General features: G+C 49.1%; 1 protein-coding gene across 1 annotated transcript; it reads right to left on the reverse strand.

Moving 5' to 3' along the window:
- Positions 1–1,550: 1,550 nt before the first annotated feature.
- ITPA (inosine triphosphatase) lies at positions 1,551–12,093 on the reverse strand. Its single transcript, XM_043479531.1, has 8 exons — positions 11,933–12,093; positions 9,530–9,587; positions 9,377–9,441; positions 8,705–8,778; positions 7,536–7,567; positions 6,875–6,990; positions 3,170–3,246; positions 1,551–1,984 (listed from the first exon to the last, which is right to left on the reverse strand). The coding sequence occupies exons 1-8, from the start codon at positions 11,996–11,998 to the stop codon at positions 1,846–1,848; spliced, it is 627 nt and encodes a 208-aa protein (XP_043335466.1). The 5' UTR covers positions 11,999–12,093; the 3' UTR covers positions 1,551–1,845.
- Between the last annotated feature and the right edge of the window lie 1,669 nt (positions 12,094–13,762).

A 13,762-nucleotide genomic window follows, 5' to 3' on the forward strand; every position in this document is an offset into this window, starting at 1 on the left:
GCACAGCACCCCGACAGGGAGTGTGGAGGATCCAACTGCCATGTTGCCAGGAACCTGCAGGGAAAGTGTTCCAGGAACAGCACGTGCGAGGGCCCCAGGAAGAAGGCTCGAGGCCAGTGGAAGGTGGCTGGTGGCGTGGGACAGGCAGTCACCATGCTGCTTGCAGGATGGGTCAAAGTAAAAGTGGTAGTCACTAAGTCTGTCCGACTCTTTGCGACGCCGTGGACTGTAGCCCACCAGGCTCCTCTGTCCATGGAATTCTCCAGGCAAGAATACCAGAGTGGGCTGCCATTCTCTTTTCCCAGGGGATCTTCCCAACCCAGGGACCGAACTCAGGTCTCAAGCATTGCAGGTGAATTCTTTACCGTCTGAGCCACCAGGGGAGCCTGCAGGATGGGTAGCTAAGTTTAAAGAGGGGGTCAGAAAGTGTACTGTGCACCCAGGACAGAAGTCTATGAGGAAGCAGCTGGGGACCAGAAAGAGAGAGGTGCCCTGCTCCAAGTGCCACGTAGCCACCTACTCACATAACAGCAGGTGACCCTTCTATGAGGCCCCTCCCCAGTAGCCTGGGTGTTCCCTCCAGGTAGGGCCATGTCCAGGATCACCAGGTAAGAAGGCAGGCACCCCCCATCTGAGTCCCAGCCACATACCACCTACGCCAAGGAGACAACTCAGAGGAGGCTGGGCATGGCCACTGGCACTTCCCGAGGAAACACCCAGCTGGGCTTCGCAGGCAGCAGAGGAGCAAAGGGATGAGGTCCTGTCCTCACCCATACCTGCTGACACAGTCTAGGGAAGCGAACATTAAATCCAGGCCCCAGGCCAAGCTGCCAGGACTGAGGAACAGTGATGGGAGGGGACGAAGCTTAGGCCTGGGAGTGACACACCAGCACTGAGGACCCCTACCCCCCAAGCTACTATACACAACAGCCTTTTCCGACTGTCCTTGGGGTTGGGCAGCTCCTCTTTACCAGGGTAACACCTGCAGAAAACAAGGGAGCCACTCCAGCCCTCTGAAATGCCCCCAGGGAATGGCTTCACCAGGGCACAGTAAGGGTCTGGGGCAGCTAAGTCGGGCCCTTAGTTGGTCCCCCAGGCTGAACTATGACATATCAACCCAACGGGGTCAAGTACTCCATCCCCCATCCCTGCCACAAAAATGAACCTGGAGTTACAATCATAAACCAGCACTGTAGCTGCTCTAATGTACACCAGCATAAAGAAAAAGCACTCACCACCCCACACTGCCTGCCCCACAACCCAGCTGGCAAACACAACAGAGGCCAGCCGAGTGGCGGAGTGGATTTCGCATGGAAAAGTTCAACGCGTGATCTGAGACTTGAAAGACAAAAGGGGAAGACAGAATATTCCAGCTAGCAATGGTACACAAACAGCCTCAACACAGCTCTGCCCTCATCTGGCCATCCCACCCCTCAGCCCTCTTTCCTGACCCTGAGAGGTTTCCTGCTTCTGCCTAAAGGGACTCAGAAGACAGATGCCTGCCTGGGGAGGTTTCAAAGCAGCTATACCCAATTTATTATGGAAGCAAGTACCTTCTGGAATTTTTATTTGCTGCACTTAAAAAACATTGAAGGCTGTTTGTATGGTTCTTCCTCAAACCGTTAACCCTTTGAAGCATTAACACCCAAGGTCCTTTCAGGATTCCAGGCCTGGAGGCCATAAGAGACCACTGAATCCACAAGGGCAAGAGGATGGTGTTGTCCTTTGGCCAAAGTCTCTCCAAACAGAGCCAGCTGCTCCTGACAGCTGGGTAACACCGCCAGAAAGTGGTAATCCTGAAGGAAATACTTGGACAGGTGCCTGCCTGATAGAGGTGGTTTCAGGCTACCCCTCTCCAGATCCCCAGCCAGAGTGGTCATCACCGGCCCCAGGAGTCAGGCTGCTAAAGTATTCTTGCAACTCAAGCAGGGCTCGGAAGCGATGGGAAATGGTGTTCTTCTCAGCCTTGGGCATCTCTGCATACCTACAGGGAGACAATAACAGCTCAGAGAAGAGGGAGCCCAGATTCGGGGAGGGTGTGTATACCTTACCGCATCCTGGAGCCCGAAGCTCAGAGTCCCTAGTAAAAGGTAGCAGGGCCACCAGCTCCTGGCAGCCAGAGTTAATTTTTTAAAAATCAAAGAGTCTTAAATTCCGCTGTAGGTAGAAATCCATATTAATCTGTGTGGAAGGATACAAATTTGTTCTAGTGTGTCCAAAAGTCATTAAAAGGAAGCTGGGGACAGGGGGATGAACTGCATGTTTGATCAGCTTTGTCATCTGTTGACAGGAAGCAGTGGGGCCTAACAGAGCAAACACAGCAATTTTCTCCAGGGCACTGCGGGGTGGGCAGATGGGCAGGGGAAGTGGGCCTTGAACAGCCAGCCAGTAACCTGCCACCCATGTCAGGACTCCAATGAGCTGAGAATCCCATATTCCAGTTGTTACTTTCACATCTGTGCCATCCAATACAGTGGCCACCAGTATGTGGCCATTTAAATTTAAACCAATTACAATTGAATAAAAATAAATTCTGTTCCTCAGTTGCTCTAACCACATTACAAATGCTCTACAGCCACATGTGGCTAACATCTACTGGATCACACAGTGCAGCTACAGAACATTTGTGTCACTGAAGCGATGTTTCATGTTGTCCTCAGTCCTGTTGTAAGGCCTCAGGCCACGCTCCTGAAGGGTCCCTCCAGCTTGACAAACCCGATTCCCAATAATGGCCAACATGTCCCATGTAAACAAGTGGGGGCTAGCCTGAAATACTGAGAACACCTGGCACGGGGGGTGGGGGGGGGTGGCGTGTGTTAATGTGGTGCCCAGCTGTTAACATTTTTCCAAACTAGATGAGGGTCAGATAATCATCCATCCATCGCGAAGCTGACAAGCCCAAGTCAGAGAGGGGAAGCTACACAGCTGCTCTGCGGTGAGCTGAGCCCGAGAGCCCAGGACTTCCAGCTACACCCAGCTGCCTCCCAGCTGTGGACTGCATCACTCAGATTCCTTGCATCCACCCCCAGCAGAGCTGCCTTCAACTGGAAAGGCACCTCAGAGCCTGCCCCCGCCCGTGTCCGCATGCCTGCACCTGGGTGGGGCACTGGCCCAACCCAGACCACGGCCATCCGACCTCAAATCCCTGGAAATAACTGGGGCTCCTTACGTCTGCTCATATCCATCGGGCTGAAAGCAGGGGTCCCAGCCAAAGTCCCGGCAGCCACGGGGCACCACAATCCGGCCCTGCCAAAGAAAAGGGGGCATAGCTATGTCACTGGACGTGGAGATGCACTATGAGGAGGGCAGTAGCCAGTTTAGTTTAGTTAATGAATTCGGTTAAACCCTAGTCACTCATATTATTTCAAGGGGTCCATGGTGCCGGCAAATGATTGCTGAACACACAAAAAATGCAGAGCAGGAGAGCTCACTCCCCACAGACAGGGAGGAACCACATGCTTGATCAGGCCACTGATACCCCTGGGACCAGCTTCCCTCTCCAAAGTTTTGACAAACTGTGACCTCACTGAAGAAAAGTCAATTTTGAAAAATTAACAGAAAAAAAAAAGAAAAATTAACAGAAAACATTTTCCCCTAAGTGGAAGTTTGAGGGTCCTAAACTTTGCCGACAAACCCTGTATCTCCTACTATTACTACACTTATCAAAATACAAAGATGGCTCTAACAAATAACACAATAGCACAATGTTCAACTCAAAAATAGCTCAATAAGTACTGGCTGTAATAGGCAAATTCCAAAAGGAAAATTTTACAAAGAGAACCAGTGTCATGAGATATCGGGTTACCTTGGGAATTAAAAAAAAAAAAAAAAATTAAAGATACAAGGGAGGTAGTAGAGGATGGGAATTAGCCACATAAATTCCAAGTCCTTTAGACCAAACGCAAATTCTGCTTTTGCTAATGGGGAGCTGTGTGACCGCGGCCAGTTACTGAATCACTCTGAACTTCACCCATGCGACAAATGTTTTTTGAATATCTTATCAAGGCAGGCAGTGTTTTTAGCACTGGGATCAAAGAAAGCCTTAGCCTTAGCTTCACAGATCTCTTCAGCAAAACAAGCACTGCACCAGTAAACAAATGAATGATTACCAAATCATCAGAGGGCACAAACTGGGAGCTGGGCTCAAGAATAACAGGCTGGGGAGCTCAGGGAAGGCCTGAGTGAAGATGGGACACTCTGACCACATAAAGGGCGAGGGCAGGACATTCTAGGTGGAGGACAGAGCTGTGCCAAGGTCCTGAGATGGAGAAGGGCCTAGCACACACCCTGCTGAAAGGACTATGTGGCTGGGGTTTAGAGAGCATGGGTGAGAACAGGACAAGAAGAAACAAGGCTACCTCATTTAAAGTAAGGGCTGGCAAACAATAAAGCACAAAAACAAAGGACAAAAACAACAAAGCCACAGCTGGGGAGACAACAGAGAATGGCGGCGGTGGCCGTGATCGGGCCCAGTCAGCAGCATAGCAGCTGCTCAGTCACAGGGCAGGAAACTGAGCCTGTGGTTGGTCAAACTTTTGATTTCTGAGAGAACATTTCTGTGACAGTAGCAGACCACTATAATCAACGTCAAAAAATTTCACCAGGCAATACAATCTAGTAATCCCATTTGTGGATATAGATCCAAAAGAACTGAAAATGGGATGTTGAAGAGATATTTGCACATGCATGTTCACAGCAGCATTATGAGCCAAAATGTGAAAGCCATTCAAGTGTTCATCAACAAATATAGGCAAACCTCAGAGAGATTGTGGGTTCAGTTCCCGACCACTGTAATAAAGCAATTATCACAATAAACCAAGTGACATGAATGTTCTGGTTTCCTACTGCATATAAAAGTATGCAATAGCATTATGTCTTAAAAACAATGCTTGTCTTTGTTGTTCAGGCACTAAGCCATGTCTGACTCTTTGCAACCCTGTGGACTGTAGCACACCAGGCTCCTCTGCCCTCCACTATCTCCCAGAATTTGCTCAAATTCATGTCCATTGAGCCTGAGATGTTATCTAACCTTCTCATTCCAGCACCACATTGGATACTTTCTGACCTGAGGGGGGCTCATCTTCTGGTGTCATTATCTTTTTGCCTTTTGATACTGTTCGTGGGGTTCTTGCAGCAAGAATACTGAAGCGGATTGCCATTTCCTCCTCTAGTGGATCACGATTCGTCAGAACTCTTCACTATGACCTGTCTGTCTTGGGTGGCCCCAGACTCATAGATTCATTGAGTTATACAAGCCCCTTCACCACAACTAGGCTGTGATCCATGAAGGGAAAATAAAAAACATAAATATCTTAATTTAAAAACACTTTATTGCTAAAAAATGCTAGCCATCATCTGATAGTACAGGGTTGCCACAAACTTTCAATTTGTAAATACACAGTATCTTCAAAGCTCAATAAAACAAGATATGCCTGTAAATAAAGTGGTACATACATACAATGGAATATTATTCAGCCTTAAAAAAGGAGATCCTGTCACATGCTACAACATGGATGAGATGAAGACATTATGCTAAGTGAAATAAGACAGTCACACAAAAACAAACACTGCAGGACTCCACTTATATGTGTCTGAGGTAGCTGAACTTAGAAACAGAGGTAGAATGGTGCTTACCAGGTGTTGGGGAGAAGAGAGGAAGTGAAGTGAAGTGAAATGAAGTTAAAAGTCACTCAGTCATGTCCAACTCTTTGCAACCCCATGGACTGTAGTCTGCCAGGCTCCTCTGTCCGTGGGATTCTCCACGCAAGATACTGGAGTGGGTTGCCGTTCCCTTCTCCAGGGGGATCTTCCCAATCCAGGGATCGAACCCAGGTCTCCTGCATTGCAGGCAGATTCTTTACTGTCTGAGCCACCAGGGAAGCCCAGAAGAGAGGAAGGTGGACTGTTATTCAATGGGCATAGTTTCAATTTTGCAAGATGAGAAATTTCTAGAGATCTTTTGCACAATAGGGTACACTACTGTACACTTAATGGTGAAGATGATAATTTCTGAAACCTGTTTTTTTACCATAAGAACTGAACATCTCATCAGGGAGGCTTCCCTGATGGCTTAGTGGTAAAGAATCTGCCTGCCAATGCAGGAGATGTGGGTTTGAACCCTGGATTGGGAAGATTCCCTGGAAGAGGAAATGGCAACACACTCTAGTAATCTTGTCTGGAAAAACCCATGGACAGAGCCTGATGGGCTACAGTCTATGGGGTCACAAAAGCATCAGACACAACTTAGATGGAGCCACTGGTGTAGGGCTATATGGGCTACAGTCAGACTCTGGATTTTATCCTGAGCAGAGAGGACAAAGTAGAGAAGTGATGTGTCTGAAGGTAAACCCTGCCACAGGGAGGGAATGAATGGGCTGGGGTGGGGCAGGAAGCCCAGCACAGAGGGTGGTTTGGACTGAGAGAAGCAGCTGAACCTATGGTCTGATCGGTAAGCCTAGAGACACTGAAGGGCACCTTTGAAAGGAATGAGCTGGGGGAAGAGGAAGATTCTATATGAACATAAAAACTTGGAAAGGCTGTGAGATGTTCAAGGCAAGCTGTTGCACAGCACTGTGATAAGGAGATTCAAGCTTGGAGAAGTCTGAACTGCACATGTACCTCTAGTTGTTGCCATCTTTAGTTCCCACATCTGCTTCTCAGGAGAGCATACAGTGTACAGCTCTGGGTATACCAGGCTCCAAAAGCTGTGAGCCATGTATGTTTCCAAACATCAGACTCAGGGGGCAACAAGTTTTAGAACTGACAGCATTTTGAGCTGTGGTACCTAGGGGTGTGACCATCCCACCAGATAGCATCACTGGGGGGGTCACAGCGCCCTCTGGTGGCATGCAGGGGAACAAGCACGAGCACATACCATTGTCCGGCCCTTGAAGAGGCGTATGGGCTCATTCGGGTCCCCAGTGCTGAATGCGAACGTGCAGAGTGCATAGGCAGACTTGTCTTGGAACCCCTCCAGGAGCTGGTAGAGACCTGAGGGAAGGTGCAGTGAGGGCTCAGCACACTCTATGCTGCCAAGTCCCAAGGCCAGCTCCCCACCCAAGGGGCCCAGTTGGCGGAGGGGAGTTATACACTTCACCAAATAGGCCCTGTGCTGATAACCCAGGAAGTTGGGTGATGGGGATGTAGGGTCCCTTATTCTACTACTGTGGGTTCCAGGGTATGGCGCTGGGACCAGGAAGAGAAGCAGGGTGTCCCCCTCCCCATCTCCTGCTGAGGCAACGACAGCAAGTGGTGGGGCCAATCCTCTCAGAGCCAGAATCTCCCTTTGCCCCTCAATCTCAAAGCTCTCACCACCACCACACCCCTCCATCTACTCCTCCCACATCTCAGTGCTCCCTGGAGCTAGGATTACAGGGAAAGTGTGAGCCGTAGATTATAGATGGGGAAACTGAAGTGAATAGAGGCCTCGAAGGGGACAGAACCTGAGACTCCTTATTACTAGCTGGAGCTCCTCCCTTAGAACCCACAGATTTCTTAATTCCAAACACATCAAAAGAGACAAATGGGAATAATACCTTCAGGCTTTAACTTCTCCAGAAACCACTTTCTGCAAGAGAAATAAAGGTGAGACAGATACCACAAATAGATGGGTGTTCCTACCACCTTCTTTCCAGGCTGCATCCCCCAGGAATTAAAGCTCTGAGAGAGTCAAGGAGAAAAGATAAAGAATGTCTCAACTCAAAATGAAGATAAATAATCCAACAGGAAAAAGGAGATGGAGACAAACAGGCAATGCACAGAAGAATCAATAAACCAATGAAGGACTAAACCTCACTGCTAATTAGGGAAATGCAAATTAAAATTGCATGTGATAACATTTCCAACTCACCCACTAAAGTACTAAAAAGTCATGGAACAGTGCTGGTAAGATTACAGAGCATATGTAGGGATGCTACTGCGTTGGCAAACAAATGAGCAATCCTAAAGTTAAAGATACAGTTAACCCTTGAACTACATGATTTCAACTGCCGAAGCTCACTCACATGTGGATATTGTTCAATAGTCAATACTACAGTAATACATGGCTGAATCCACGGATATGGAAGGCCAACTGTAAGTTATACGCAGGTTAACTCCAAGTTGTTCACGGATCAACTGTTTACTTAACCAAAACCCAACAAACTGGGGTACCTGTACCCCGTGTGTGTGTGTGCCCTCGCTCAGTCATGTCCGATTCTTTGGGACCTCATGGACTGTCACCCACCAGGCTCCTCTATCCATGGAATTTTCCAGGCAAGAATCTAGGAGTGGGTGCCATTTCCTTCTCCAGGGGATCTTCCTGACCCAGGGATCAAACCCACATCTCTTGAGTCTCCTGCACTGGCAGGAGGTTCTTTACCACTAGTACCACCTGGGAAGCCTGAGCGGGGTCCAGGACACTGGATAGATTTAAGGAAATCCATCTGCAGATCTCAACTTCCTTATTTCCTCTTTCCTGAAACTGACCTGCCCAAGGATTACCTCTCCAGTGGGTGAGTTCCCCTTGCCCATCTCAACTTACACAATCACATTCTCACACTTAACAAAAGAAAGGCATGCCTCTCCCCCATCCCTAATCCTTCCTCAATAATCTGACATACTCGTGTTGACACCAAGACAGTGAATGACCTGCAATATCAAGTAACCAATCAACTGAAGGTGGTTTTGCGGCCAGGGCCCCGCAAAGGGGTGGGAGAGCACTCACATGTAGGGGCCAGGGAGGCCCCCAAGGGCGTTGAAGCACAGACAGGTGTCCTCCACCAGTACAGGGCCCTGCACCTGCAGCATAAGGACATCCAGCCCTGAGACCTGTGCCCACCAGCAGGCCCCACCTCTGCTCTGAATTCTCAGGCTACCCAGGCCAGGGCCAGACCCACAGCTAGCGGGTCTGTGCAACAGCAGCAGCAGACCCTAGGCTAATCTCTTCTCTTATCTCTTATCTTCTTATCTGTTTGAGAGACAGGAACAACAAAGCCTCAGCGGGTTGTAAAGCTTGTACAATGACAGGAAAGGTGGGATTATACTCAAGCAGCCTGACTCTTTACAAAGTGCTGTTTCTCAGCTCGAGAGAGATGTGTGAGTGCAGGGTGGATATGTATGGGGAGAATGCAGGGGATGGAATGAATGCACCAGAGACCTGGGAAAAGAAAATTGTGTGTGTGTGTGTGGTCATCTTAGGGGGATACTACACAGTTAAGGTTGAGAAAGGAAGGCAACATATAACTATTAACTGACTCCAGCCTGATTAGACATGGAAAGGTCCTTCAAGTCATCATAAACTGTGCCCACCATATTCTCCACCCATCCCCAGCAGGCACAGACCCCAGGAGCCACCAGGACAAGAGGAGCAAGTACAGGACACGAATGGAGCAAGCACCTGGCGAGCTGCCTCCTGACACTTCCGAATGGAAATCTCATCAGGCTCTCCTTGGTACTCTGGCACTTGTGAAGGAAACAGACACATAATCAGGTCATAGGGAGTTAGAGAAATTGAATCATCTTTTAAAAATAAAAGTAAACAGAGACATACGGTCAATTTTCTGCGCCACCAAAGTGCACGGAAATTTATCTCCTAGAATCTGAATGACCTGTTCCAAAATGAAAGAACATTTGTCACCATTTAATGATTCCCCATTACTGCACAAGCTGTCACCCACCTTTCTCATCAGGTAACTCTCCTGTCAGTTCCCTAAAGTTCAAAGTCAGGTCCATGAGCCTCAACTCTAGCCCTCAGGGTCCCACCCCAGCAGGTCAGCTCCCTCGTCTTCTCATTCTCTGATCCCTCCCTCCTACTTCAGGTCTCTGTTCATGCTAACCACCACCTAGAACACCCTCTTCCCTTCTTAATGCTCCCAGAACCTATCGTTTAGGCCAGGAATTTTCTATCAGGGGTTACCTGGAATTCAGGAGGATCTACCCAGAACTTGGATAGGAAAAAAAATACCTATTTTCACTAACCCTGAGCTGAAATTTAGCATCTCTTTCAATTGTGTATACAGAAAACAAATAGCATCAGCAGTTCCTGTGACATTTAAATCTATTAAAATCAAAGATGTTGTCATATCCCTTTACAGTTCTAGCAGATAATCTCAAAATACCAGTTACAACCTTCACTATTATTAAATTGATAATAACACAAAATGATAGATTGAATTATTTAATGAACAAAAAATATGTAACTAGATCACAGATATTAATATTTTGAGAATTGTAAATCAATAGAACTGATTTCCTTTGTGGTGGTGATTTTGTCACTAAGTCATGTCTGTCTATTTGCAACCCCATGGACTGCAGCCTGCCCGACTCCTCCGTCTGTGGGATTTCCCAGAATATCCCCTTTTCTCCAGGGGAATCTTCCCAACCCAGGGATTGAACCCACATCTACTGCTTTGCAGGAGGATTCTTTACTGCTGAGCCACCAGGGAACCGCTTGATTTCCTTGGTAATCTCATGTATTTTATTTTGTACATTTAAAAATATTTTCCTGAGAAAGGGTCCATAGGCATCATCATTCTGCCAATGGGATAACAAGTTAAAACTCTTATTTGAGGCCAACTTCAAGTCCATCTTCTCCAGTGAGCCTCCTCTGGCCACTCCAGTCTGGTTTTTGTTTTTTTTTTTTTTTGGCCATGCCATGTGACTTGTGGGATCTCTTGAATCCTAGCCACTGGACCCACAGGGAATTCCCTCCTGCCTCTTTAAATGTGGGAGGGCCACATTCTCAACCAGAAGTAGAGATAGGCTTGGGAGCTGGAAGCTACCATCTTGCATGGGGCTCTGTTCAGGGTAGCACTGCCTGTCTGACTGATCTGGCCTTAGGATCCCAAACCTTTTCTCAGCCCAGGGCTCTGACTTCTGAGAAGGCCACTCTGAAATGGCACAGACGTGCCATCAGTCCTTGTACTGTGGATAAATGAAGGGTCCGCTAATGACTGCACCCCACTGGTCTGCCTCAGATATCGAGTGGATGTCATCCTGATTCCCCACACATGACCCATCTCCCTGGCCATGGCTGACTGAGCAGGGACAAACCTTTGATCCAAGCAAGGCCAATCAGAGCTGATGTCTGGCAGAAGACTCACTGCCTCCTCCACCAGGAGGGGAAATGCAGAAAGACCTCAAAATGAAATGCGATGAACATCCAGGGAGAACTAGAAGGACAAATAAACCCCTCTCCAGGGACCCCTGAGAAAGACTCCTTAAGTCCTGTGGAACAGCACACTATTGTATTCCCACAACAGTCACCTGGTGATTTACATAAGCTATCTGTGTCTCTTTACTATTTGCAGCCAAAGAGGTTCCATCAACCCCTAGAATCCTTACAGCTAGCCACAAAGTCCAGTAGACAAGAACTTTGATCCACTGCCTCTCTCACACCTCTCCTTTGCTCTGTGAAACAGACCTCTTGCATTATCCCCATTTCAAAAATGGCAGAAAGAGGCTGGGAGACTGGGGACCACATTCTGGACTGTAGTGGGGCGTGGACGGCTCGGCTTGGATGCCTGGCTCCACACCCTGTCCAGTCCCTGACAACCCCAGGCCAGCAGCGGTGTTTGGATCAACTCCAGAGGGGTGTCGAAGTCCTGGTTTGGGATCCAGCTTAAGAGGTGACCTTGGGGACAAGTGCTAAGGACCCCACCATTTAGCTCCCGAAACCCCTCAGCCCACAAGTCCTGTGCCCGGATTTGTCAAGGCCCTTATTTTATTGAGCACAACCCCGGGTCGCCCCCATTCCTCACACGTGCGGGTCCCAGTCCGCGCGGCACTACCGGGTTACAGATCCAATCCATCCCTCCCCGTCCGACTCTTCGTTCCGCGTCTGCCGCTCCACCCGCTTGCTTCGCTCCTCCTGGAAGCCCCTTCCGCCTTCTCCCGAACCAGCCTGGCCACACGCTACCCTTTCACCGCCTCCTAGTCGCCACCCTCCCATCACCTCCTCCAGCTTTTTGGCGTTCCCCGTGACAAACACGATCTTCTTCCCGGCCAAGGAGGCCGCCATGGTGATCCCCAGCTACCCTGCAGACCCACCGGAAGTCCTCCTGCTTCGAGTCGCAGGCACTTCCGACTACCGGCGGAAGGGGATAACCTGGTTTCCGACCTCTGGTCCCAGGAAGGCATCCTGCGGTTTGTGTTGCGTGCCCGGGGCTGCGGCGGCGACTGCGGCAGCAGTGGCAGCCTGGGCGCCTTTAGGCAGGAACGCCGCTCTGGGCATCCAGAATCCTTGCTCAGACCCCCAGTAGTATGCGCCCTTTGGATGAGCAGCCTGGGGCCCCCGAGGGCTAGAAGGGAGGAGAAGGGCTTGGCCTCCCTTACTGGAATTGCTGGGGTCTAACGGACACTGGCTGGAGAGGGCAATGGCACCCCACTTCAGTACTCTTGCCTGGAAAATCCCATGGACAGAGGAGCCTGGTAGGCTGCAGTCCACGGGGTCGCTAAGAGTCGGACACGATTGAGCGACTTCACTTTCACTTTTCACTTTCACGCATTGGAGAAGGAAATGGCAACCCACTCCAGTGTTCTTGCCTGGAGAATCCCAGGGACGGCGGAGCCTGGTGGGCTGCCGTCTGTGGGGTCGCACAGAGTTGGACGCGATTGAAGCGACTTAGCAGCAGCAGCAACGGACACTGGCGGTTGAGTGCGCCGAGACCAGCCCCTCCCGGCAAAGCCAGAAGAGACTATTCTAACCACCTGCCCCACTCCTGTTTTCACCCATCTCTGGGGCAGGGGCACCGAGGAGGCAAAGAAACCCTTCGTGCCTACCTCAAGGCCTGTGATGAACTCCCTAGGCTCTGGACGATTCGCCTTCACTGCTGGCACCTCTAAAGTTGTCTCTGAGAACTGTTTCCTTCAGGACAAGGGCTCCCTAACCTGGGTCTTTATCCCGATCTCATCTTCAGCCCGGCTTCCTTAGCTCTGCCTTGCCTGCCAGCTCCGAACTATCTGACTGTGATTTTAAACTTGGCATGGCCTTAATCTAGCCCGGTCTTTTCACCCATGTCCCAGACTTGGGACTTCAGTATTTAAGTTCCTTTATTACAACATCCCTCCAGTTCCTTCTCAGCTAATTCTTTTCATCCCCAACACAGCAAAGAGTAGAAAGTGCCCCAGCAGACCCACCTTGCCATAGGCCTTAACCCACTGCTGACACTCGCACTGGACAATTCAGCTGTCTGTCTCCTTCGTGGGGCAGATTCGGGGCCAGCTTTACTCCTGGTGAGGCAGCTCCTGTCAGGAGTATCATGGGAAGTCTGGTGAGCTGGCAATGCCTGGATGAATTATTTTGTTTACTGTTAAAGACATCTGATCATCTCGATTATCAGATTTTTTTTTTTTTTTTACATGCTAGAATTTCTCCTTGGGGAACATGTTTATTTTTTAAAAAACCCTTTGCTCAATGACTACCATAGTGAGAATATTGCACAGGCCAAAAGAGATTACTATGTCCTAATGCAGGTCCTGGAATTTCCCATTCTACCATGTGATTCTACCATATGATCCCTTTCTACTGGGTGATTTGCCAGTCTCTTTGGAGTTGACATGAGAAGTAGTGGGTTAGATCAGGAAGTGATGCCCTTGGTCTATGTCATATGTCTTCCTCATGATGTCATGGTGAATCTTCAGGCATGTGAAGATGGTTCACAAAAGAGGTTCAGCTCAGCAAAGCTGACCTCCTGACAGGCTAGGAGGAGCTTTCTAAGGACTGAGTATAGGCACCTGGTGTACTACAGACAAGTACCACGTGGTATGGTCAGCACAAAGACAG

The sequence above is a fragment of the Cervus canadensis genome, chromosome 10, assembly GCF_019320065.1.
Source record: "Cervus canadensis isolate Bull #8, Minnesota chromosome 10, ASM1932006v1, whole genome shotgun sequence".
Taxonomy (NCBI): Eukaryota; Metazoa; Chordata; class Mammalia; order Artiodactyla; family Cervidae; genus Cervus; species Cervus canadensis.